Source organism: Enhydra lutris, unplaced genomic scaffold (genome assembly GCF_002288905.1).
Source record: "Enhydra lutris kenyoni isolate GAN:26980312 unplaced genomic scaffold, ASM228890v2 scaffoldscaffold12, whole genome shotgun sequence".
In the NCBI taxonomy this organism is placed as follows: Eukaryota; Metazoa; Chordata; class Mammalia; order Carnivora; family Mustelidae; genus Enhydra; species Enhydra lutris.
Genome location: NW_019154096.1, coordinates 23,042,499 through 23,065,734, shown reverse-complemented (window position 1 = coordinate 23,065,734; position 23,236 = coordinate 23,042,499). Strand labels below are relative to the sequence as shown.

The 23,236-nt window shown below is 40.0% G+C and overlaps 1 protein-coding gene across 1 annotated transcript in view; it reads left to right on the top strand.

The window, feature by feature from the left end:
* The window catches only part of LOC111145066 (solute carrier family 25 member 16), a 51,061-nt gene that overhangs the window by 7,743 nt on the left and 20,082 nt on the right, over positions 1-23,236 (top strand). The window contains 3 exon segments of the mRNA XM_022499680.1: positions 8,491-8,624; positions 9,951-9,979; positions 9,981-10,012. Of these exon segments, the coding sequence (XP_022355388.1) occupies positions 8,491-8,624; positions 9,951-9,979; positions 9,981-10,012 (195 nt within the window).

Here is a 23,236-nt window from a genome sequence, read left to right as displayed (position 1 = left end):
AAAAAAACCAAAAAACCAACCAAAACTGTTCAATAGTAGGGAATTGGCTATGTTAAATAATAAGTATAATTGAAATGAATAAATATATCCATAAATAATAAGTATAATTTAAATGAATAAATATATCCATATATCCTTTTTTCCAATCACACAGAAACTGAAAATAATACCCACTGGGGTGCCTGGCTGGCTTAGTCAGTAGAGAAGGCAACTCTCTCAAAAAAATTTTTTTAAGGTAATCCCTATGCCCAACGTGGGGTAGAACTCACAACCCCAAAATTAAGAGTGGCATGCTGTACAGGCTGAGCCAGCCAGGTGCCATGAGCATGTGACTCCTGATTTTGGGTTAGTGAGTTCAATCTTCTCATTGGGCATAGAGCTTACTTAAAAAAAAAAAAAAAAAAAGAGTATTATTGACTAGGAAAAATGTTCATGATGTATTAGATAACTGAAAACGTATACAAGGGTTTAATTATACTGCATTTTATGTAAATAAATATTCTTAGACAACAGGTTGGAAAGACAAATGTTAAGTGGTTAATTTTCAATGGCAAAATTGAAGAAAATTCTTCCCCCTCAGATAATATTAACACATGTTGAACATATATTCCTTTTTCAATTAGAGGGGAAAAGTTTTTTGGCTTTTTTTTTTTTTTTTTAGATTTTATTTATTTATTTGTCAGAGACAGAGGGAGAGAGAGTGAGCGAGCACAGGCAGACAGAGAGGCAGGCAGAGGCAGAGGGAGAAGCAGGCTCCCTGCCGAGCAAGGAGCCCAATGCGGGACTCGATCCCAGGACGCTGGGATCATGACCCGAGCCGAAGGCAGCTGCTTAAGCCACTGGGTGCGAAGCCACCCAGGCGTCCCAAGATTTTTTTTTTTTTTAAGATTTTATTCATTTATTTGACAGACAGAGATCACAAGTAGGCAGAGAGGCAGGCAGAGAGTGAGAGGGAAGCAGGCTCCCTGCTGAGCAGAGAGCCCAACTCTGGGCTCAATCCCAGGACCCTGAGATCATGACCTGAGCTGAAGGCAGAGGCTTTAACCCACTGAGCCACCCAGGCGCCTCCGGGGGAAAAGATATAAAAGAAAAAAAATTAATGTGAACAGAGGCCAAGAAAGAAATTATGTCAAGGCAACTAACTCATAGCACTCCATTGCTTTATTAGGTTCATGCTTCAAATGATGTGTGCTCTGCATGACCTATGCAACATCACTGTGTAAGGAAGATGTTCTACAGAGTGAATAAGAGTCAGCTATTTTTTCTATAATGTATAGAGTTGTCAAGTCACTATGTTGTATACCTAAACTAATGTGACATTGTGTCAGCTATCTTCAATTTTAAAAAAATCAATTATTTTTCCAATGGTGTTTTTAAAATGTAACTTTTCTCAAAAAATGTAATGAATATTTGTTATATATTAACCTTAACTCATTTGCTTGTCTATATTTTTAATACTAAGTAAGTATACTTATAATGGAAAGGAAAAAAATTGCTGTCTTTTCTGTGTCCTGCAGTGAGCTCAGTGTGCTGCTCAGACGTAGAATCAGACCTTTGAACTGATTGAGACAGTGTATAAAAGTGGAAAGGAAGGAAATTGTTTTCTTTCATTGTCCAAATTAAGGATAAAAAGGAGATGAATTATATTAGTGTTTCAGGGTGTTTACCATAACCCAACATATGAATGTCTGAGCAGAATTGTTTTATTCCTTTAATCTCCTCCCCATGCTGGTTTATGTTGTTTTGTTTCCTGATTTGTAGTCATTAGATTACATATTCACATTAGATTTCACGCTCTACAGGACTACATGCTATGTGTTACAGTGTTGCTCTACAAGGCATGCAAAATTTGAAATGGAATTCCTGGAGTGAAACGATGAACTGTTGGTATAGTATAATATGGAGTCTCATGTATCTTTAAAATATATAAGCCAAAAAAAATTTATATGTAGGTGTTTTAATTTTTTCTTTTTAAATGTTTTTGGTGTTTTATTCTAGATGCCTTTTTATATGCATGCATAAGCATGCATAATTTGTAAGATTTTGCTTTTTTTTTTTTTTTTTTTTTTTAATATTTGACAGACAGAGATCACAAGCAGGCAGAGAAGCAGACAGTGGGAGAGGAGGAAGCAGGCTCTCCGCTGAGCAGAGAGCCCGACACGGGACTCGATCCCAGGACCCTGGGATCTTGACCCCAGCCGAAGGCAGAGGCTTTTAACCCACTGAGCCACCCAGGCGCCCCTGCTTTTTTATTTTTTATTTTATTTTATTTTTTAAGATTTTATTTATTTGTTAGATAGCACAAGCAGGGGGAGCAGGAGGGGAGGAGCAGACTCCCCACTGAGCAAGGAGCCCAATGTAGGACTTGATCCCAGGACCGTGAGATCATGGCTTTAGCCAAAGGCAGATGCTTAACCAACTGAGCCACCCAGGCATCCCAGATTTTGCTTTTTTAAACATGAATTTTCACAAAGATGATGAAAATGTGCTATTGAATAAAACTTCTACTTTAGCTTCTTTTAAAAAATGTGTAACTTTACTTCCAAAGCATCAAAACTGTTTTTTATATTGAAGGAAAATTATTCTGGCAAAATGAAAAGCAAGGAGTACAATTGAATTTTTCCGTATCCCATTTTGCATAAATAATTTTTCTGTAGGGGTGCTTGGGTGGCTCAGATAGTTAAGCATCTGCCTTGCTTGTGCTCTCTCGCTCTCTGTCAAATAAATAAATAAAATCTTTAAGAAAACCTTTTTTTCCCCTGTAATATATTGAAAATCTTTGACCTCATTTATCTTTTTACAGTCAAATGTAATGTAAAAATAGATAGGTGAATCATAATGGGATTCTTTAAAAATCATTAACTTTTTAAAAAGATTTTTTATTTATTTTACTTGAGAGAGAGGGGGAAGAGAGCACAAGCTGGGGCAGCAACAAAGGGAGAGGGAGAGCAGACTCCTCACTGAGCAGGGAGCTGATGTGGGACTCAGTCCCAGGACCTTGGGTTCATGACCTGAGTTGAAGGCAGACACTTACCCGACTGAACCACCCAGGCACCCCCGAATGTTATTTCCTTCTAATCCTATTTTGATAAAAGAGGTAAAGATACAGAGGAGGATTTAAATAACACAAAAGCTTAATATAACAGATGCATAGGCAGCTTGACCACAACAGAGAATATATATTCTTTCCAAACATGCTTGTAACATTTGTAAGAATTGGTCCAGTGTTGGGGCACTTGGCTGGCTTGGTAGAGTATAGGGCTCTTGATCTCATGGTTGTGAGTTTAAGCCCCACACTGGGTGTGGAAACTACTTGAGGAAAAAAAAAAAAGAATTGGTTCAATGTTATGCCACAAAGAACGCCTTAATTCATTCATTTCCCAAAGTAAAAATAGTAGACTATAGGTTGAAGAAGAAAAACAATAACCTATAATCATCTCAATGGATATTTAAAACCATTTGAAAACATTCAACATCCATTCTTGCTTTCTTTTTCTGTTATTTTGTTTTAGGTAAGAATTTTGTAAAAAGCATAGTATATAGTTAGATATGGACTTCTTTTTTTTTTCTTAAAGATTTTATTTATTTATTTGACAGACAGCGATCACAAGTAAGCAGAGAAGCAGGCTGAGAGAGAGAGAAGGAAGCAGGCTCCCTGCTGAGCAGAGAGCCCGATGCGGGGCTCGATCCCAGGACCCTGGGATCACGACCTGAGCCGAAGGCAGAGGCTTTAACCCACTGAGCCACCCAGGCACCCCTAGATATGGACTTCTAACAGAATTTGAGAATCTTTGGCTTTTTTTTTTTTTTAAGATTTTATTTATTTATTTGACAGATCACAAGTAGGCAGAGAGGCAGGCAGAGAGAGAGAGAGGAGGAAGCAGGCTCCCTGCTGAGCAGAGAGCCCGACGCGGTACTCCATCCCAGGACCCTGGGATCATGACCTGAGCTGAAGGCAGAGGCTTTAACCCACTGATCCACCCAGGCACCCCAATCTTTGGCTTTTATTTTATTTTATTATTATTTTTTTATTTATTTGACACAGAGAGGGAGATCACAAGTAGGCAGAGAGGCAGGCAGAGCAAGAGGGGGGAAACAGGCTCCCTGCTGAGCAGAGAGCCCGACGCGGAACTCGATCCCAGGACCCTGAGATCATGACCTGAGCCGAAGGCAGAGGCTTAACCCACTGAGCCACTCAGGCGCCCCTACGATTTTTATTTTTATTATTATTATTTTTTTATTTAATTCTTTGGCTTTTAATAGAGGATTTTTGTCATTCTGATTTGTGTGTGTGTGTGTGTGTGTGTATGGTTATTGATTTTTTTCACTCACTATCATAATGCTTTTTGTTTATTGCGCTGTCTTAGTTCTGTTCTCTCCTGCAACCTCTCCCACTTTGTTTTCTGGATTTCCTTTTTTGAAAGTACTATACCTGCTTCACTTCTACTAGTAATTCCTGTTAAAATCCTTCTTTACAAAATATTTGTGATAATTAAAGACTTTTAAAGGACTAATGTAGTAACATATGTGGGCCCACACAGAGATTCAGAAGTAAACATTACTGGTACAGTTGAAACCTCTAATTCTTTTTTTTTTTTTTTTAAGATTTTATTTATTTATTTGACAGGCAGAGATTACAAGTAGGCAGAGGGGCAGGCAGAGAGAGAGAGAGGAGGAAGCAGGCTCCCTGCCAAGCAGAGAGCCCGATGCGGGGCTCAATCCCAGGACCCTGGGATCATGACCTGAGCCGAAGGCAGAGGCCTTAACCCACTGAGCCACCCAGGCGCCCCTCTTAATTCTTATTATTTTTTTTTTTAAGATTTTATTTATTTATTTGACAGGCAGGAAACCTCTACTTCTCTCTGATCGTCAGCCTTCCTGTCCCTACTAGGTAGCTATTGTTCTAAATTAGGTTATTCTTAAATTGTTACAGACACTTTTGAATCAAATTAAGCAGAGTTTAACCTTTGCCCCCTCTTTTGGCAATTTTTTTGGGTGTGGAGGAGTATATTTAGTTTCATTATTCATGTGTTTTAGGAGAATTTGTACATATTATACACATAGCTATGTACACATACAGATATATGTACATATTTATATGTCTATATATAAAATAAAATTCTTTTTTTTATTTTTAAAAAAATTTTATTAATTTTTTTGAGAAAGAGAGAGAACAGGAGCAGAGGGGAGAGGCAGAGGGAGAGAGAGAAGCAGAATTCCTACTGAGCCTGGAGCTGGAGGTGGGGCTTGATCCCAGGACCCTGAGATCATGAACTGAGCGGAAGGTAAACACTTAACTGACTGAGCCAGCCAGGAACCCCTCTTTTTTTTTTAAAGATTTATTTAGGGGCGCTTGGGTGGGTCAGTGGGTTGAAACCTCTGCCTTTGGCTCGGGTCATGATCCCAGGATCCTGGGATTGAGCCCTGCATCGGGTCTCTGCTCAGCGGGGAGCCTGCGTCCCCCTCTCCCCCGCCTGCCTCTCTGCCTACTTGTGACCTCTATCTGTCAAGTAAATGAATAAAATCTTTTTTTTTTTTAAAGATTTTATTTATTTATTTGACAGAGAGAGATCACAAGTAGCGGAGAGGCAGGCAGAGAGAGAGAGAAAGGAGGAAGCAGGCTTCTTGCTGAGCAGAGAGCCCGATGTGGGACTCGATCCCAGGACCCTGAGATCATGACCTGAGCCGAAGGCAGCGGCTTAACCCACTGAGCCACCCAGGCGCCCCATGAATAAAATCTTTAAAAAAAAAAGATTTATTTAGTTATTTATTTGCCAAAGACATTGCAAGCGCAAGAGAGGACAAGCAGGGGAAGCTGCAGGTGGAGGGAGAAGCAGGCTCCCCACTGAGCTAGGTGTCCAATATGGGACTCCATCTCAGGACCTTGGGATCATGATTTGTGTTGAAGACAGATGCTTAACCAACTGAGCCGCCCAGACATACCCCACCCTTTTTTTTTTTTTTTTTAAGATTGAGGGTAACTGGGGTGCCTGGGTGGCTCAGTCATTAAGCATCTGCTTTCGACTAGGATCATGATTCCAGGTTCCTGGGATTGAGTCTGGCATCTGTCTCCTTGCTCAGTAGGAAGTCTGCTTCTCCCTCTCCCACTCCCCTCGTTTGTATTCTCCCTCTCGCTGTCTCTCTCTCTGTCAAATAAATGAATAAAATCTTTTTTTTTTTTTTAAAGATTTTATTTATTTATTTGACAGACAGATCACAAGTAGGCAGAGAGGCAGGCAGAGAGAGAGAGGAGGAAGCAGGCTCCCTGCTGAGCAGAGAGCCCGATGCGGGACTCGATCCCAGGACCCTGAGACCATGACCTGAGCCGAAGGCAGAGGCCTTAACCCACTGAGCCACCCAGGCGCCCTGAATAAAATCTTTAAAGAAAAGTTGAGGTTTTTTTTTTTTTTTTTTTAATGTATTTATTTGACAGAGAGAGAGAGAGCACAAGTAAGCAGAGGCGGGGGATGGGGTGAGGGGAGCAGGCTCCCTGCTGAACAGAGAGCCCAATGCGGGACTGGATCCCAGGACCCCGAGACCACTACCAAGCCGAAGGTAGAGGCCTAACCCGCTGAGCCCCCCAGGTGCACCAAGGGTGATTTTTTTTTTTTTTTAAAGGTTGGGAGTTATACAGGTGCTTGCTTGCTTTATTTATTTATTTATTTATTTATTTATTTACTTATTTTAGGGGAATTGTAACATGGGACTCAAGACCTGGAAATCAAGAGTTGAATGCTGCATTGACTAACCCAGCCAGGTGCTCCAATAGAATTCTTTTTAATAGGCTATTAGTTTATTTAGATATCTGCTTATTAAAAAATGCTTTTAGGAGGGGTGCCTGGGTGGTTCCGTCATTAAGCATTTACCTTCCGCCCAGGTCCTGATCCCTGGGTCCTAGGATCTAGACCCATATTGAGCTCCCTGCACTGCAGGAAGTCTGCTTCTCCCTGTTCCAGTTCCCCTGCTTGTGTTCCCTCTCTTGCTGTATCTCTCTCTGTCAAATAAATAAATAAAATCTTTTTTGTTCTTTATTTTTTTAATTTTTTTTTTTAAAGATTTTATTTATCTTATTAAGATCACAAGTAGGCAGAGAGGCAGGCAGAGAGAGAGGAGGGGAAGCAGGCTCCCCGCCGAGCAGAGAGCCTGATGCGGGACTCCATCCCAGGACCCTGAGATCATGACCTGAGCCGAAGGCAGTGGTTTAACCTACTGAGCCACCCAGGCGCCCCAATTTTTTTTTAATTTTTAAAAAAAGATTTTATTTATTTATTTGACAGAGATCACAATTAGGCAGAGAGGCAGGCAGAGAGAGAGGGAGAAGCAGGCTCCCTACTGAGCAGAGAGCCCGATGTGGGGCTCGATCCCAAGACCCTGAGATCATGACCTGAGCTGAAGGCAGAGGCTTAACCCACTGAGCCACTCAGGCACCCTGTGATTTGTTTATGAGAAGTCTGTGCTGCAAATAAGAGTAGTGACTGACATTAGTCGAATAAATAATATATTAATATGTAAGATTAGAACGCAGGCCTTTATCATCTTCCTTATTAAAAGTGTTCTAATGGAAAATTTCCCCCAAATTTAAATAGTTTTAATAATTTTTTCTTTTTTTTTTTTTAAAGATTTTATTTGCCAGAGAGAGAGAGAGAGAGAGCGAGCGAGCACAGGCAGGCAGAGTGGCAGCAGAGGCAGAGGGAGAAGCAGGCTCCCCGCTGAGCAAGGAGCCCGATGTGGGACTCGATCCCAGGACGCTGGGGTCATGACCTGAGCCGAAGGCAGCGGCTTAACCAACTGAGCCACCCAGGCGTCCCAGTTTTAATAATTTTTAAAATTTGTTTCTTTGGGGCACCTGGGTGGCTCAGTTAGTTGGACCTCTATCTTCAGCTCAGGTCATGATCCCAGGGTCTTGGGATCGAGCCCTGTGTCATGCTCCCTGCTCGGTGGGGAGACTGCTTCTCCCACTCTCTCTGACCCCCACTCATGCTTACTCTGTCTCTAGTATGTTTTCTCTCTCAAATAAATAAATACAATCTTTTTAAAAGATAAAAATTGTTTCTTTTATTTAGCAATTCCCTTATGTAAACAAACCACACATGTATCTAGGTCAGTCTGGGAAATCTTCCTTTATCCTTTTAGAGTTAATCACCTACAATGCAGTGTCTGGTCCTTGAATATATTTCTGTTAATATTTTTTAGATTGCTATAATTTGTGATAATTGTAATATAATTTACTATAATGTATGGCTGGGGGCTTTTATGTTTTTGCTAAAATATGTTTTATATTTTTACATGAGATATTTTTTGTATAATTTGGACTTATGTATTTTAAGTAGGTTTAACTGCTAAACATATATTACCGTTCATGTAATTCCTCACACAAAATTATATCATGAATGATGGCATAGTAATCTTTTCTATGATTGTCATGAAAATTTGAATTTAGTTTTCTCTGTTTTAATAGTATTTTTCTTCTAAATGTTTTTCTAAAAATAGGAGTATTTTCTGCATTGCGTGCTGTTCCCCAGAAGGAGGGATACCTTGGATTATATAAAGGGAATGGTGCAATGATGATTCGAATATTTCCCTATGGTGCAATCCAGTTTATGGCATTTGAGCATTATAAAACGGTACTTGAATTTTTATCTTGTTTTCTTTTTGTGTCCTTGAATATCATACTTAGTTGACAAGGCATTTACTTTGGCCTTTAATGTTACTTTGAGTGAATGGGTAAAGTAATGCCTTTTTGAAGAATAAAGACTTGTGGTAGTTTAAATTTTTAAATATAACTTGGTTTTGGAATTATCTATTCTGGAATTTTTTTTTTTTTTTTAAAGATTTTACTTATTTATTTCTCAGAGTGAGCACAGGCAGACAGAGTGGCAGGCAGAGGCAGAGGGAGAAGCAGGCTCCCCGTTGAGCAAGGAGCCCGATGCAGAACTCGATCCCAGGACGCTGGGATCATGACCTGAGCCGAAGGCAGCCACTCAACCAACTGAGCCACCCAGGTGTCCCATTTTTGAGCAAATTGTTTATGTACACACTTATGAAGAAGAGCCAGAATATACTCTAAGTTATTAATAAATCCATTAAATATTAATAGCTTTCTAATGTGCCTTTTGTTTCTCGATTGTGGGAAAGGAACATTGTGGCTTTGGATTTTCTTACTAAATAAAATAGTGAAATCCTATGGTGAAAGTCTGTTTTTGAGTAATGCTTACCAGTTAACATTTCCCATCCTACTCATTGACTTTCACTTCTCTGTTGGACTGAAAGTTTATCTTCTCAAACATCTTAACACAGAAAATGGTGAAGTATGTGAAATTTCATAGAGTATCTTCAAAAGAAATGTAAGCAATAGAATGGGAACAACATGGGCGCCTGGGTGGCTCAGTGGTTAAAGCCTCTGCCTTCAGCTCGGGTCATGATCCCAGGGTCCTGGGATCGAGCCTCACATCGGGCTCTCTGCTCGGCAGGGAGCCTGCCTCCTCCTCCTCTCTCTGCCTGCCTCTCTGCCTACTTTGTGATCTGTCTGTCAAATAAAAAAAAAATCTTAAAAAAAAAAAAAAAAAGAATGGGAACAACATTCTAAAGCTCATCAGTCAGAACTGATGTCATCAGTATATCAAGACTTCATTGCCTGTAGTAGCATTTTATTTGTACTACTGCCACTCACTCTTTAAGTATATGTGGTCATCAATGTGCAACATAGTGTATTTGGCAATTCTAAGTTAGGATTTTAAATGTGCAGAACTAGAGCAGAAGGCTACGGAGGAAATACCTGAACTGCTCACCAGGTGCTGTAACTCTGCTCACCTTTATACACTTGCACTCGTTTCACTTATGTTTAACACTAATTTTCTTCTTAGTGGATTTCATAATGGATTTCATTATGAAACAGCAAAATGAGAAGTACTTAAAAATATTCCATTTAATTTGATTTTTTTGATTTCTAGTTAATTACTACAAAGCTGGGAGTTTCCGGATGTGCACAGATTAATGGCTGGATCCATGGCAGGTAAGAGGAGGGATGTATTTTCTTTCTTTCTTCTTTTCTCTCTTTCTTTTTATTTATTATTTTTTTTAAATAGTTTTTTTATTTGAGAGAGAGAGCACAGCAGGGGTTGGGGAGAGTGAGAGGGAGAAGCAGAAGCAGACTTCCCGCTGAGCAGGGAGCCCATGCAGAACTTGATCCCAGGCCTCTGGGATCATGACCTGAGTCGAAGGCAGTTGCTTAACCAACTGAGCCACCCAAGTGCCTGGGTGTATTTTATTTCTGACAAATTAATTCTCTACTAAAATGCTTAATTTGGTTTAGGTAATATTTGTGACATTGATTAAGTAGCACACATTTGTCATCTTCCTACACTCAATTATAAAAGAAAGAATTAATATCCAAACTAATAAAAAATTTTTTTACAGGACAAAAAGGTAAGGAGGGGCTGCTAGGTGGCTCGCTCAGTCATTGAGCGTCTGCCTTCAGCTGTAGTCATGATCCCGGGGTCATGGGATTGAGCTCCACATCGGGCTCCCTGCTCTGTGGGAAGGTTGCTTCCAACCCCCAACCCCCACTCCACCTGCTTGTGTTCTCTCTCTCTGTCAAATGAATAAAATCTTAAAAAAAAAATAAAGGAAAAGGTAAGGAAATTTAAATGTACAACCACGTGAACAATGTACATTCCCTTTGAGAATTCTACTTCTGGAAATGTTTATTTTTCTTCTTTCAAACATTGAAAAAAACAATGACTATAATAATAATAATAATACATGCTCCTATACAAAGAAAATAGTTCCACTTCCTAGAAGCAATCACTATTAGCAGTTTCATTATATATGCTTTTAAAAAAAATTATTTGAGAGAGAGAGACAGTGAGAGAGGGAATACACGCTGGGGGAGTGGGAGAGGGAGAAGCAGGCTTCTCACTGAGCAGGGAGCCAAATGTAGGGCTTGATTCCAGGACCCTGGGATCATGACCTGAACCAAAGGTAGATGCTTAATCAACTGAGCAACCCAGGTGCCCAGAACCTTTTTTTTAATAGTAATCTCAAGACTTTTCTATATCAATACATAGATCTTTCTTATTTTTTTTTAAAGATTTTTTTTTTTTCTAAAGATGTTATTTATTTATTTGACAGAGATCACAAGTAGACGGAGAGGCAGGCAGAGAGAGAGAGGGAAGCAGGCTTCCTGCCGAGCAGAGAGCCCGATGTGGGACTCAATCCCAGGACCCCGAGACCACGACCCGAGCTGAAGGCAGTGGCTTAACCCACTGAGCCACCCAGGCGCCCCTCTTATTTTTTTTTAAAGACCTAATGTTATATTCTAATCTATGAATGTATCATGATTTATTTAATCCAATCTCCTATTGACTGGCATTTGGAATATTTTCAGGTTTTTTTCACAAGTAATACTTGTGTTATTATTTTTATTAAAAGATTTTATTTATTTATTTGACAGACAAGAGATCACAAGTAGTCAGAGAGGCAGGCAGAGAGAGAGAGAGGAGGAAGCAGGCTCCCTGCCGAGCAGAGAGCCCCATTTGGGGCTCGATCCCAGGACCCCAGGATCACGACCTGAGCTGAAGGCAGAGGCTTAACCCACTGAGCCACCCAGGCGCCCCTACTTGTGTTATTTTATTTGTAGAATGTATTTTGGCAAGGGAAATTACTTTATCAAGGGATATGTGCATTTAAAATTTGATAGGCAGTTGTCAAGCTGATCTTCATAATGCTTTTAATGAAATTTTCCCTTACATACCATACCTATACTGGGTCTTACCAAATTTTTAATATTTAGCAACTAATTATGAGTAAGGCTGATCAGCTTTCCAATGTGTATTGACCATATGTGTTTCTTTCATTTTCTGCCTGAGTTGTTTCTATTTTTAAATACTCATTTTTGCTTAAAAACTATAAAAAATTATTTTTATGAACTTGGGAATTAGGACATTGCTTTTTTCCTGTCAAATATTACTAATAATTTATATATCAGTTTTAGATTTGTCTTTTAACCTTGTTATTTTTTTTTAGGGAACGTCATCCAAAATTCTCACACACATCCACACACCTGCATCCCTACACCAGTAGAAGTGGGTTATGCTGTGGCCTCAATATTTTGTATTATTGTTATTTTTTTAAAGATTTTTTTAAAAATTTATTTATTTGACAGGCAGAGATCTCACGTAGGCAGAGAGGCAGGCAGAGAGAGAGAGGAGGAGGAGTGGAGAGCAGGATATAGGGCTTGATCCCAGGACCCTGGGACCATGACCTGAGCGGAAGGCAGAGGCTTTAACCCACTAAGCCAACCCGGCACCCCAGAATTTTGTATTATTATTTCTCTCTCTCTCTCTCTCTCTCTTTTAAGATTTTATTTATTTATTTGATAGAGAGAGATCACAAGTAGGCAGAGAGGCAGGTGGCAAGGGGCGGGGGATGGTGGGAAGCAGGCTCTCTGCCACACAGAGAGCCCGATGCAGGGCTTGATCCAAGGACCCTGAGATCATGACCCAAGCTGAAGGCAGAGGCTTAACCCACTGAGCCATCCAGGTGCCCATTTGTATTATTTTTAGAAATGCCTTCTTCATTCTAAGATAAAAACATTTTATGTTTTCTTTTTTTTTTTTAAGATTTTATTTATTTATTTGACAGACAGAGATAACAAGTACGCCGAGAGGCAGGCAGAGAGAGTAAGAGGGGGAAGCAAGCTCCCTGCTGAGCAGGGAGCCCGATGTGGGACTCAGTCCCAGGACCCTGGGATCATGACCTGAGCCGAAGGCAGAGGCTTTAACCCACTGAACCACCCAGGCGCCCCAAATTTATTTATTCTTAAAACTTTTTTTTATATTTGTTAGGCCTGATTTAATGTTAAAACCTGTTTAACTATTAGGGCCTGCTTAGCCAGAGCAACTCCATATTGCCTAGGTAGCCATATTGTTGTTTACATCCACGGACTTCATTCCGGGAATAAACGCCCCCGTAGTTCTTGGTATGGTTCCGGGTATGGATTCCGTGAGTAAACACCTTAACAATAGAAGACACATTCCTTGGGTCTGCAGTTATGCCCTATAAAACCAGCCTGTGAGATTGGGAGGGGGTCGCTCTCTTGGGAGGCAGCCTTGGCCAGTCAGTCTGACTTCTAATGCTTGGCATAAAATAAAGCTTCACATAACTTTCATTTTGTCTCAGTCTCGTTCCCCTGGCCGGTCAGTCTAACTTCTAATGCTTGGCATAGAATAAGGCTTTGCATAACTTTTACTTTTTCTCAGTCTCATTCCTTTGATAACAGACTCCAACAATATTGATGATTTTTTTTTAAAGATTTTATTTATTTATTTGAGAGAGAGGCAGTGAGAGAGAGCATGAGCGAGGAGAAGGTCAGAGGAAGAAGCGCACTCCCCGTGGAGCTGGGAGCCCGATGCGGGACTCGATCCCGGGACTCCGGGATCATGACCTGAGCTGAAGGCAGTTGTCCAACCAACTGAGCCACCCAGGCGTCCCTATTGATGATTTTTTTAATGTTGATCTTTTTAATATTTATTTTTATATAAAGAATGAAGTAGGGATTGAATAAAAATTTTCTCTAAATGACTAGTCACTGATGCCAACAGTACTTACTCAATAACTTACCTTTTTTTCTGACTTTAAGTACCACCTCTATCATATACTAAGTTCAGTAATTTTATTTTTATTTACTCTTAAATTTAATTTTAATTTATTTAAATTTAATTAGCATGTAGTGAATTATTAGTTTCAGAGGTAGACTTCAGTCATTTACCAGTCATTACATACCCAGTGCTCATTACATCATGTGCCCTCCATAATGCCTATCACCCAATTTCCCCATATCCCCCCTCAGCAATTTTATTTAAGACAGAAAGTGAAGATGTATACAATGATATTTAGCAACAAAGTTTTTAATTGCAGTTTTGTTTATTATACCAGAAGGTCATTTAAATATGTAGCTATAAAGGACTGGTAAAAAAAATTCCATATATCAGAATATCTAAAACCCTTGAGATATACATGTATGGTGTGGTTGGGGAGAGTAGTAGAGACAGATGTTTTGAGCATGTAGGCCCCAAAAGGAATAGATATTGGATAGATATTGGGGACACTATGGCTATAGATAATCATCTACCTTCCTGGTTATTGGGATGACATTCTTGTTCTTGGATGACAGGTCTTAGAGACTTTCCAGATACAACTTCTGACTCTGAAACCAGTGACTCTTCAGCCTTATCTTTCTACCCATATAGTCTTCATTTATGGTTTTGCCTTATCCAATGTTTATTTAGCTTTTTTTTTTTTTTTTAAGATTTTATTTATTTATTTGTCAGAGATCACAAGTAGGCAGAGAGGCAGGCAGAGAGAGAGAGAGAGGGAAGCAGGCTCCCTGCTGAGCAGAGAGCCCGATGCAGGCCTCGATCCCAGGACCTGGGATCATGATCTGAGCTGAAGGCAGAGGCTTAACCCACTGAGCCACCCAGGTGCCCCTTATTTAGCTTTTCTTGACTCCTTGATGGCTGATCCAAAGTACAGGAAGTAGTAAAAATAACCAGGAATAATATTCAAAATATTTAGCAATACAACTATAGAGGTCCTAATAATTAGGACTGGTTCTGAAAGCCTACAGTTAACTTGCTAGTGATTGATGCATGAGTAGTATGTGGTGGTAGTGGTGGTGGGAGTTTTGGTAGGCCTAGAGGGCTACCAGAGCCATGGTAGGGATATTAGAGTTGGAACAACAGCTGTTGGCCAACTGGTATAGAAATATTTCAATATGTTATACTGGCATGATAGTGCTAGTGAGGAACATTAGTAACAAGTATTGATTACTTGCTATGAATCATATATAGACCTGAGCACTTGACATGTAATCTTAAGGCACTTGACATGTAGTCCACAGAAAAATATAGTGTGGAAAATGCCATGATTGTCTTCATTTTATGGAAGAGAAATTTTAATAAGATTCTACATTACAAAAATTTTTTAGAGAATTCTATTTAGTTGAGAGGGAGAGAGCACAAGCAAGGAGAGGGGGAAAGGGAGAGGGAGAGAGAGAAGCAGACTTCCCTCTGAACGGGGAGCCCGATGTGGAGCTCTGTACCAGGACCCTGAGATCAAGACCTGAGCTGAAGGCTGATGCTTAACCAACTGAGCCACTCTGGCGCCCCTAAATTACAACATATGATGTATAATATTATACATCACTTTTTAAATTTTCTGTCTTTTAAATTCAGCTTTTCAAGTGACTGATCAAAAGTTTTTCTTTGAAGCTTGAAAGAAAGATTAAGTTGGATTATGAATATGAGTTAAATCCTGAAGACTTTGTGTTGCTGTCTTTTCACGGTATTTGATTATTGAATAGCATTATTCATTCAAAGGGTATTTCTAGTTTCATTTTTCTGAAATGAAAGACATGTTAACATCACGTTTTCAGTACATATTAGAAAATAATAATAACCAAAAGGAACTTTGATTATAAATTTTAATTTTTAGAGAAAAAAGTTTTTAAAAAGTTTTTTAAAATGCTAGCAATTACACATAAGACTAGTGCTTCCATTATTTAATGATTATATTTTTATTACCATGTTTGAGTAATTACAGTTTACATTTTGTTCCTATGATTGTAAATAGTTGGAATGAATGTTCTAGTTTCTTTATATCAGGTATCTTTGCTCCTGTACCTTTGGTGGCCTTGAATGTAAGTTTGGAAATTTTAATATTTGCCAAGATAAAAAGTGGTGTGTTTTTCACAATCATTTCAACTGAGCTTATTTTAAAGCCTTTTTGAACTTCAGTGTGTCCCTCATCTTACAATTAAAATCCAGTACATGAGGAACCTTAGTCAACCAGAAAAAGGAAAAACTAGGGACTGAGAATCAAGGTTTGTATTTAAGAAGAGTCTTCTTTCCTTCTGTATATTTCAGTTGTTTGAAATCAGTCTTGCTCTGCCAGTTCTTATTGAACTAAGAGTGATGGGATAGAGAAAAAAGAGGGAAGAGTTAGAAACTAGAAGTGGTAAGCTGAGTTCTGTTCGCTGCCTTCTCTGGACTATTCCAGTTTGGTGTTTTGGCTCAAGGTTAGGAGGTCAAATGTACAGAACACTTCCAGGATCTTGGCTGGCCTCTATTACATTATATTGACCATGGGCAGATCATTTAAACTTTCCATAATTCACATTCCATTTGTTAATGTGGAGCTTGTGTTTGTCCAACTCTCTCTTTCTGAATTGTTCTGAAGGTCAAAGAATTGCTTTGAAAATATTCTGAAAGATCTTAGATCCTCCTGGGGCACCTGGGTGTTTCAGTCACTTAATCGACTGCCTTCGGCCCAGGTCATGATTTCCGGATCCTGGGATCAAATCCTGTATCTGGCTTCCCTGCTCAGGAGGGAGCCTGCTTCTGCTGCTTTCTCTGCCACTCCTCCTACTTATGCTCTCTCACTCTCGCTCTCTCTCAAATAAATAAAATCTTAAAAAAAAAAAAAAAGATCAGAGGTCCTTCTTAAATATTAGAGGATGTTATTAAATCTCCTATGCCAGTGACTCGTTACATGGTCTTGAGCCAGCCACCTGAATTACTTGTTCCTTTTTCTGTCTCATTTGTAACACAGGGAAAATTTTAGTTTAAATAAAGGTGATATTCAAAATATATATATTTTTTATATTCAAAATATTTAACAATCAGGATAGCGTGTGTAGCAACCAATCAGGACAGAGGCTGGATGTCAGGAGTGAGAATGGATGTATGGTGCTGTTATTAGGTTTTTATTAGAACAGGTTGTTATTATTAGGACAGATTGCACACTGTAGTTTTGAGAATCTCAAGGAGACTTGGAGGCACTTTCCCCAGACCTTAATATTTAAAAGGGAATGGTATTCCCCCTTGAGCCCTTATCCCAAGTCCAGAAGCAAGAAGCTTCCTATATTTTTGGAGAAATTACTCTTCTGAGCTGGTAGTACAACCCTTGATTTCAGAACTTATTTTATTGGGGCACCTGGGTGGCTCAGTGGGTTGAAACCTCTGCCTCCAGCTCAGGTCATGATCCCGGGGTCCTGGGATTGAGCCCCACATCGGGCTCTCTGTACAGCAGGGAGCCTGCTTCCTCCTCTCTCTCTGACTGCCTCTCTGCCTACTTACGCCATCTGTCAAATAAATAAATAAATAAACAAACAAATAAATAAGTAAATAGAACTTACTTTCTTTGGTTAATGTATTTGAGGCCTAATCCGTGTATGGGATGGGCATAATGTTCAGACCTCTGCTTTCTACCCCTTTGGCTCTTTGACTTAACGTCATACAGTTACTGAAACATCTGATTTCCATAGGAGACTATTGTACTAAAGGTATCTGCAGTCACACGTGGTTACTCCTTTTGGATGATAATGACCACAGATGTGGCTCCTAAATGTCATAGTTGAATTATTTCTCCCTGGAAGTCTGTCTAAGATTCAGAGGTTGCACATAATGATAGACAGGTTATTAGTTATTTACAACTGAACCTTAATCATCAGGCTTGAAGCAATGATGTAGTTCCAAAATATAGGATACAGTAGAATTAAACTTTCTTGGATATCTACTCTAGACCAATTTCTTTAGCTTCATGGCTTATCTTTTGTAAATATGATGCATAGAGCCCTTTCTTTGTCTAAAGTATTCATTTCTTTTTTTTTTTAAGATTTTATTTATTTATTTGAGAGACAGAGATCACAAGTAAGCAGAGAGGCAGGCAGAGAGAAAGAGGAGGAAGCAGGCTCCCCACTGAGCAGAGAGCCCGATGCGGGACTCAATCCCAGGACCCTGGGATCACGACCTGAATTGAAGGCAGAGGCTTAACCCACTGAGCCACCCAGGCGCCCCTAAAGTATTCATTTCTAATCCATGCATTTTTTTCATTGAACTTTGATCTCTTTGGATGTGTACATGAAGTCTGGACGCTGCTCCTACTGTGGTAGCCTCAGATGGGAAGGAAGTTAGTGAGCTAGGGAGGGAAGCCATCTTTGAAAACTGAAATCTCCTTCCATATTCATTGAGAAGTTGGAGAGGAAGGAGATTAATTGATGAGGGTCTGTATATGCTCCTTTGCGTCAATCCTTTATTATCCAATTTCTAATATCTTTTCCTCTCTTTGAAACTGGGGCAGGGGTTCAAGAGCACCTGGTTCCACGGGTCCCAAACAGACCAGGTTTGGCCACGTGCCACTGATAAAATCCAAAGAACAGAGACTGGGTGGTGGTGAAACAGGAAAGAAATTTATTTCAGTGACCACCACCCAGAAGACAATGGACTAATGTCTCAAAGACTGCTCCAAAGTGGTGAAAATACTTCTAGGTTTATATAAGGAAAATGTGGAACAAAGGTCAGTAAGTACATGCAGGTGGGCAGTAAAGGTCAGGTCAGTAATTGTCTTGGCGTCAGTCATGCTGGGTCATGCTGGTGTCAAGGCACTTGTCATTGCTTGAGGGGTGGTTTTCTGCCCATCATGGGATGTTTGCTTGCAGTGGCTTTTGCCTGAGTTAAGAGATAAGCTGGAAAGGAGAACTTAAGCAATGAGAAAGCATAAACTGAGGTCAAAATGGAAGTAGTTGAAGTCTTTTCAAATCCCCAGCACCAAAACACCATTCCTTTTCTATGGAAGGAAAAAGGGATGACAGTCATTTCTTCTGTAGCTATTTCCTACTGATGGAGACAGTGTAGGGATTTTGGAATGACTCTGACAGTGTAGGAGAGCTTCTTCTTTTTTTTTTTTTTTTTTTAAGATTTTATTATTTATTTGACAGAGGTCACGAGTAAGCAGAGAGGCAGGCAGAGAGAGAGGGGAAGCAGGCTCCCCGCCGAGCAGAGAACCCGATGCGGGGCTCAATCCCAGGACCCTGGGATCATGACCTGAGCTGCAGGCAGAGGCCCCAACCCACTGAGCCACCCAGGCGCCCCGAGAGCTTCATTTCTTAAGTCCCTCCTGAAATAGACAGTAAGAGCATCTCTAAGCTTGTTCGAATGGCACAGGTTCCTGTTTGACAAATACAAAAAGTCAAATTTTAACAACTAAAAAGAAAACAAGAAATATAGCAATGCTTAGCAGGGTATATTTCCATTTGGGAGGAATCAAATTTAGCCAGTTGTTAAAAGGATCTAGAGCTAGGGCACCTATAGCAGTGATGTTTTGTTTACATCTTTCCTGGCTTTAGTTACATTATTTCTTTAAAAGGTTTTATTTATTTACTTGTCCGAGCCAGAGAAATAGAGAGCCCAAGCAGAGGAGTGGCAGGCAGAGGGAGAAGCAGTCTCCCTGCTAAGCAAGGAGCCCGATGCCGTACTTAATCCCAGGATCTTGGGATCATGACCTGAGCCTAAGGCAGATGCTTAACCGACTGAGCCGACCAGGCATCCCAGGCTTTAGTTAAAATTTTGAAGTAATTTGGAATATAAACACTTTTTTTTTTAAAGATTTTTATATTTATTGACAGAGAGATCACAAGTAGGCAGAGAGGCAGGCAGAGAGAGAGGGAGAAGCAGGCTACCTGGTGAGTAGAGAGCCCAGTGCAGGGCTCCATCTCAGGACCCTGAGATCATGACCTGAGCTGAAGGCAGAGGCTTAACCCACTGAGCCACCCAGGCACCCCAAGGAATATAATCACTTTTAATGAAAGCACAGGTGCCTCCTTGGGCTGCAGTCAAGATATCAAGGGCCATTCAGGTTTTGAGGACTACTTTTTTTTTTTTTTTAACAATTTTTAAAAAAGATTTTATTAGAGAGAGAGCACACACATGCACACAAGTGACACAAGTGGTGGGGGAGGGGCAGAGAGAGAAGTATAAGCAGTTTTCCCACTGCACAGGGAGCCTAACATGGGGCTTAATCCCAGGACCCTGAGATCACGACCTGAGTTGAAGGCAGACACTTAACTGACTGAGCCACCCAGGTGCTCCTTGGAGGACCACGTTTTGAATCTATGTGGTTTCATCATTTCGGAAGGTGACTCCATTCCCGTTCTGTTTAAGAGTGGCTGCTGTATCCCCAGCTAAAGCTTCTCTTTATAATTCTTCATCAATAGAGATGACTCGTGGGACAAATATGGCTAAGGGATAAAATCACCAAGAACTCCTCTTTGCCTGATGTCGAGCTTTAACAATATCCTAATTAGGAAGAATTGCTGGCAAGTGGGAGATGACTCATCCCGGGAGATATGGGTGTCCCTCAGTGCACTGTCCAGTCCAGTTATAATGAAGGTGGGGCCATCCACTGTTTCCATAACTCCATAGCTAACCCCATGGAGTGGGATATGCTCTGGCTTTTATTTTATATTTATTTTTTTTAAAGATTCATTTATATATTTTAGAAAGAGCATGAATGGCAGAGGGAGAAGGAGAGAGGATCCCAAGCAGACTCCATGCAAAGCACAGAGCCTGATGTAGGGCTCGATCTCATGACTCTGAGATCATGACCTGAGCTGAAACCAGAGTTGGACGCTTAACCTATTGTGCCACCCAGGTGCTCCTGCTCTGGCTTTTAAGGATCAGTTTTACTATCCCAGCCATACAGAATCGGTCAAGGTGATAGCTGAATTACAAAGTTGTTGGGGAGTTCATCCCATTGTCCAGCTGTTCAAATAATTCTATGTCCCTGGGGTCCTTTTATTACTCTCACAGAGTAATAGGCATGAAGATTGTCTATACATGGGCTATTGTGGCAGTTTCTCTGACATTTACCTCAAAATGTCTAGCTTAGGCAAATAATAGCATTCAAGGAAAGTTAATCAGAACTGGAGTCTAACATGCTCAAAGGTGTGTTATTGAAACATAATTTTTCTCTTTAAAATCACCCTCATTTTCATCAAAGATAACCAAATGAAGACCAATTTGTTTGTAAACCAAGTCCAGTTTTAACAAACTTGGCCTAATTATTTATATAAGCACAGCAAGAACAGTGATTGTGATCGTATTAGTCCTTTTAAATCTGCTTTGCTGGAACTTTGTATAAGGAATTTTATTTTATTTGTGTGTGTGTGTGTATATGTATATATATTATATATATATATAATGTTGTTTACTTATTTATGTGTGTGTGTATATATATATATATATATATATATAATGTTGTTTACTTATTTATGTATTATGTAATCTCTACATCCAACTGGGAGCTCAAACTCATAACCCTGAGATGAAGAGTTGCATGCTATTCCAACTGAGCCAGCCAGGCACCCCTACAAGGAATTTTTTTTTTTAAAGATTTTATTTATTTATTTGACAGACAGAGATCACAAGTAGGCTGAGAGGCAGGCAGAGAGGGAGAGGTGGAAGCAGGCTCCCCGCTGAGCAGAGAGCCCGATGCGGGGCTCTATCCCAGGACCCTGGGATCATGACCTGAGCCGAAGGCAGAGGCCTTAACCCACTGAGCCACCCAGGCGCCCCCCTACAAGGAATTTTAGACTGAACTTTTAGTAACCTTGCAAGGCCAGAAGCCAAGCCAAATTCTTATGATCAGATTTGCCTACAGTACCTGTAAATTTAAGTGAATTCTTCTCAAGTTCCCCAAAATAGCCCGAGGTTCCTGCATCTGCCAGGGAGTGACCTTCTTTACTCACCAGGTAAGATTGCTGGGAACTTTGTTAGCAAGATCAGGTCAGCATTTCCATGGGGCTCCGTTGGCTCCATAAAGTCAACCTTAGTTCTTTAAAACTGTTTGGTCATATCTGAGTCTATGCATGTCTTTCTCTAAATATGACCTTCCAGTCAAAGTCTTGACAAAGTAATCAATGTTTCCAATGGTGTCCTGTTACAAGGAGAACAGATTCTTCATTGCCTTAAAAGAAAGAATACTCAATGAAAGCTTATGAATTTTGGAGGGTTCAGGTAGGCAGTAAAGATAAATGTTTCAATTTGTTCACAAAGGAATATTTTATCGTATTTCTGTAAGTCAGATATTTTGAGAGAAAAATTTTCCTTAAATCTGGAGAAGCAAACATTAGAAACAGCTATGTTTCGAAGAAGAGTTATAAAGACTATGATCATCTTTCTCAATTCATTTAGTCCCTGTTACTAATTCTTGTTCTGATTGAATGTAGCTTTTCCATTAGTGCTGGAAATTCTTACCCGGTTTAGTTTTATGATTTCAAAGATGTCAGAAACCTGTATTTGCCAGAAAGTCCTTTTCATGAATCTCCTTGAAAATGAAACATGTTTTCAAGAGCATCAGAACAATAATTATAAATAGCAAAAGACTAGGGGTATCTGGGTAGCTCAGTTGGTTCAGCGTCTGCCTTCAGCCCAGATCATGATCCCGGGGTCCTGGGATTGAGCCCCACATCGGGCTCCCTGCTCAAATGGGAGTCTGCTTCTCCCTCTCCCTGCCCCACCCTCTGCTTGTACTCTTTCTCTCTCTCTCTCCCTCAAATAAATAAATGAAGTCTTTTATTTAAGACTAAAAGATGGACATGGTGAAATACTGGATGACAGTTTATTATAGTGCAGTTGACAAGGAAATGCAGTTACTTCTGTGACACAACATTTCAGTAACTAGAATGTCAAGTGATGACCTTATACCAGGACATGTTAAAACTTTAGAGATTTCATATAACTTCTGGAACAGTTATAGCATTTACTCATACAATGTAACCTAAGAAGATTATCACCATTTGTTTGACAGCGCTTCCTCTGTAACCCAACATGCCGAATAAACGAGCCCAATTAGTCAAAACACCTTCATTTAGAATTTGAATCTTGGGAAGTTTGTTAAAAACCTCAGAAGGTCGTTTGTTTGGGTTTTTTAAAAGTATTTATTTATTTATTTGAGAGAGAGAGCTAGTGTGAGCATGAGTAGGAGGGGCAGAAAGAGTGGGAGAGAATCCTAAGCAGACTTTGCTGAGTGCAAAGCCTGATGTGGGGCTCAGTGTCACAACCCTGAGATCATGATCTGAGCGAAAACTAAAAGTCGGATGCTTACTGACTGTGTCACCCAGGCATCCCCCCCACCTTTTTTAAAATTTAAGTAATCTCTACATTCAATGTGCGGCTTGAACTCCTAATCCCAGGAACTCCCAATCCTGGGATTAAGTAATCTCTACATTCAGTGTGTGGCTTGAACTCCCAATCCTGCCTCCAACTGAACCAGACAGACACCCCAAAACCAGAAGGTTTTAAAGTAGTTGCCTTAACAAGATAATAGGTTGTTATAAAACTAAAATTTTAATTATCTGTTTAACTAAGGTGGCAATAACAGATTGTATAGAAGGTTGTAT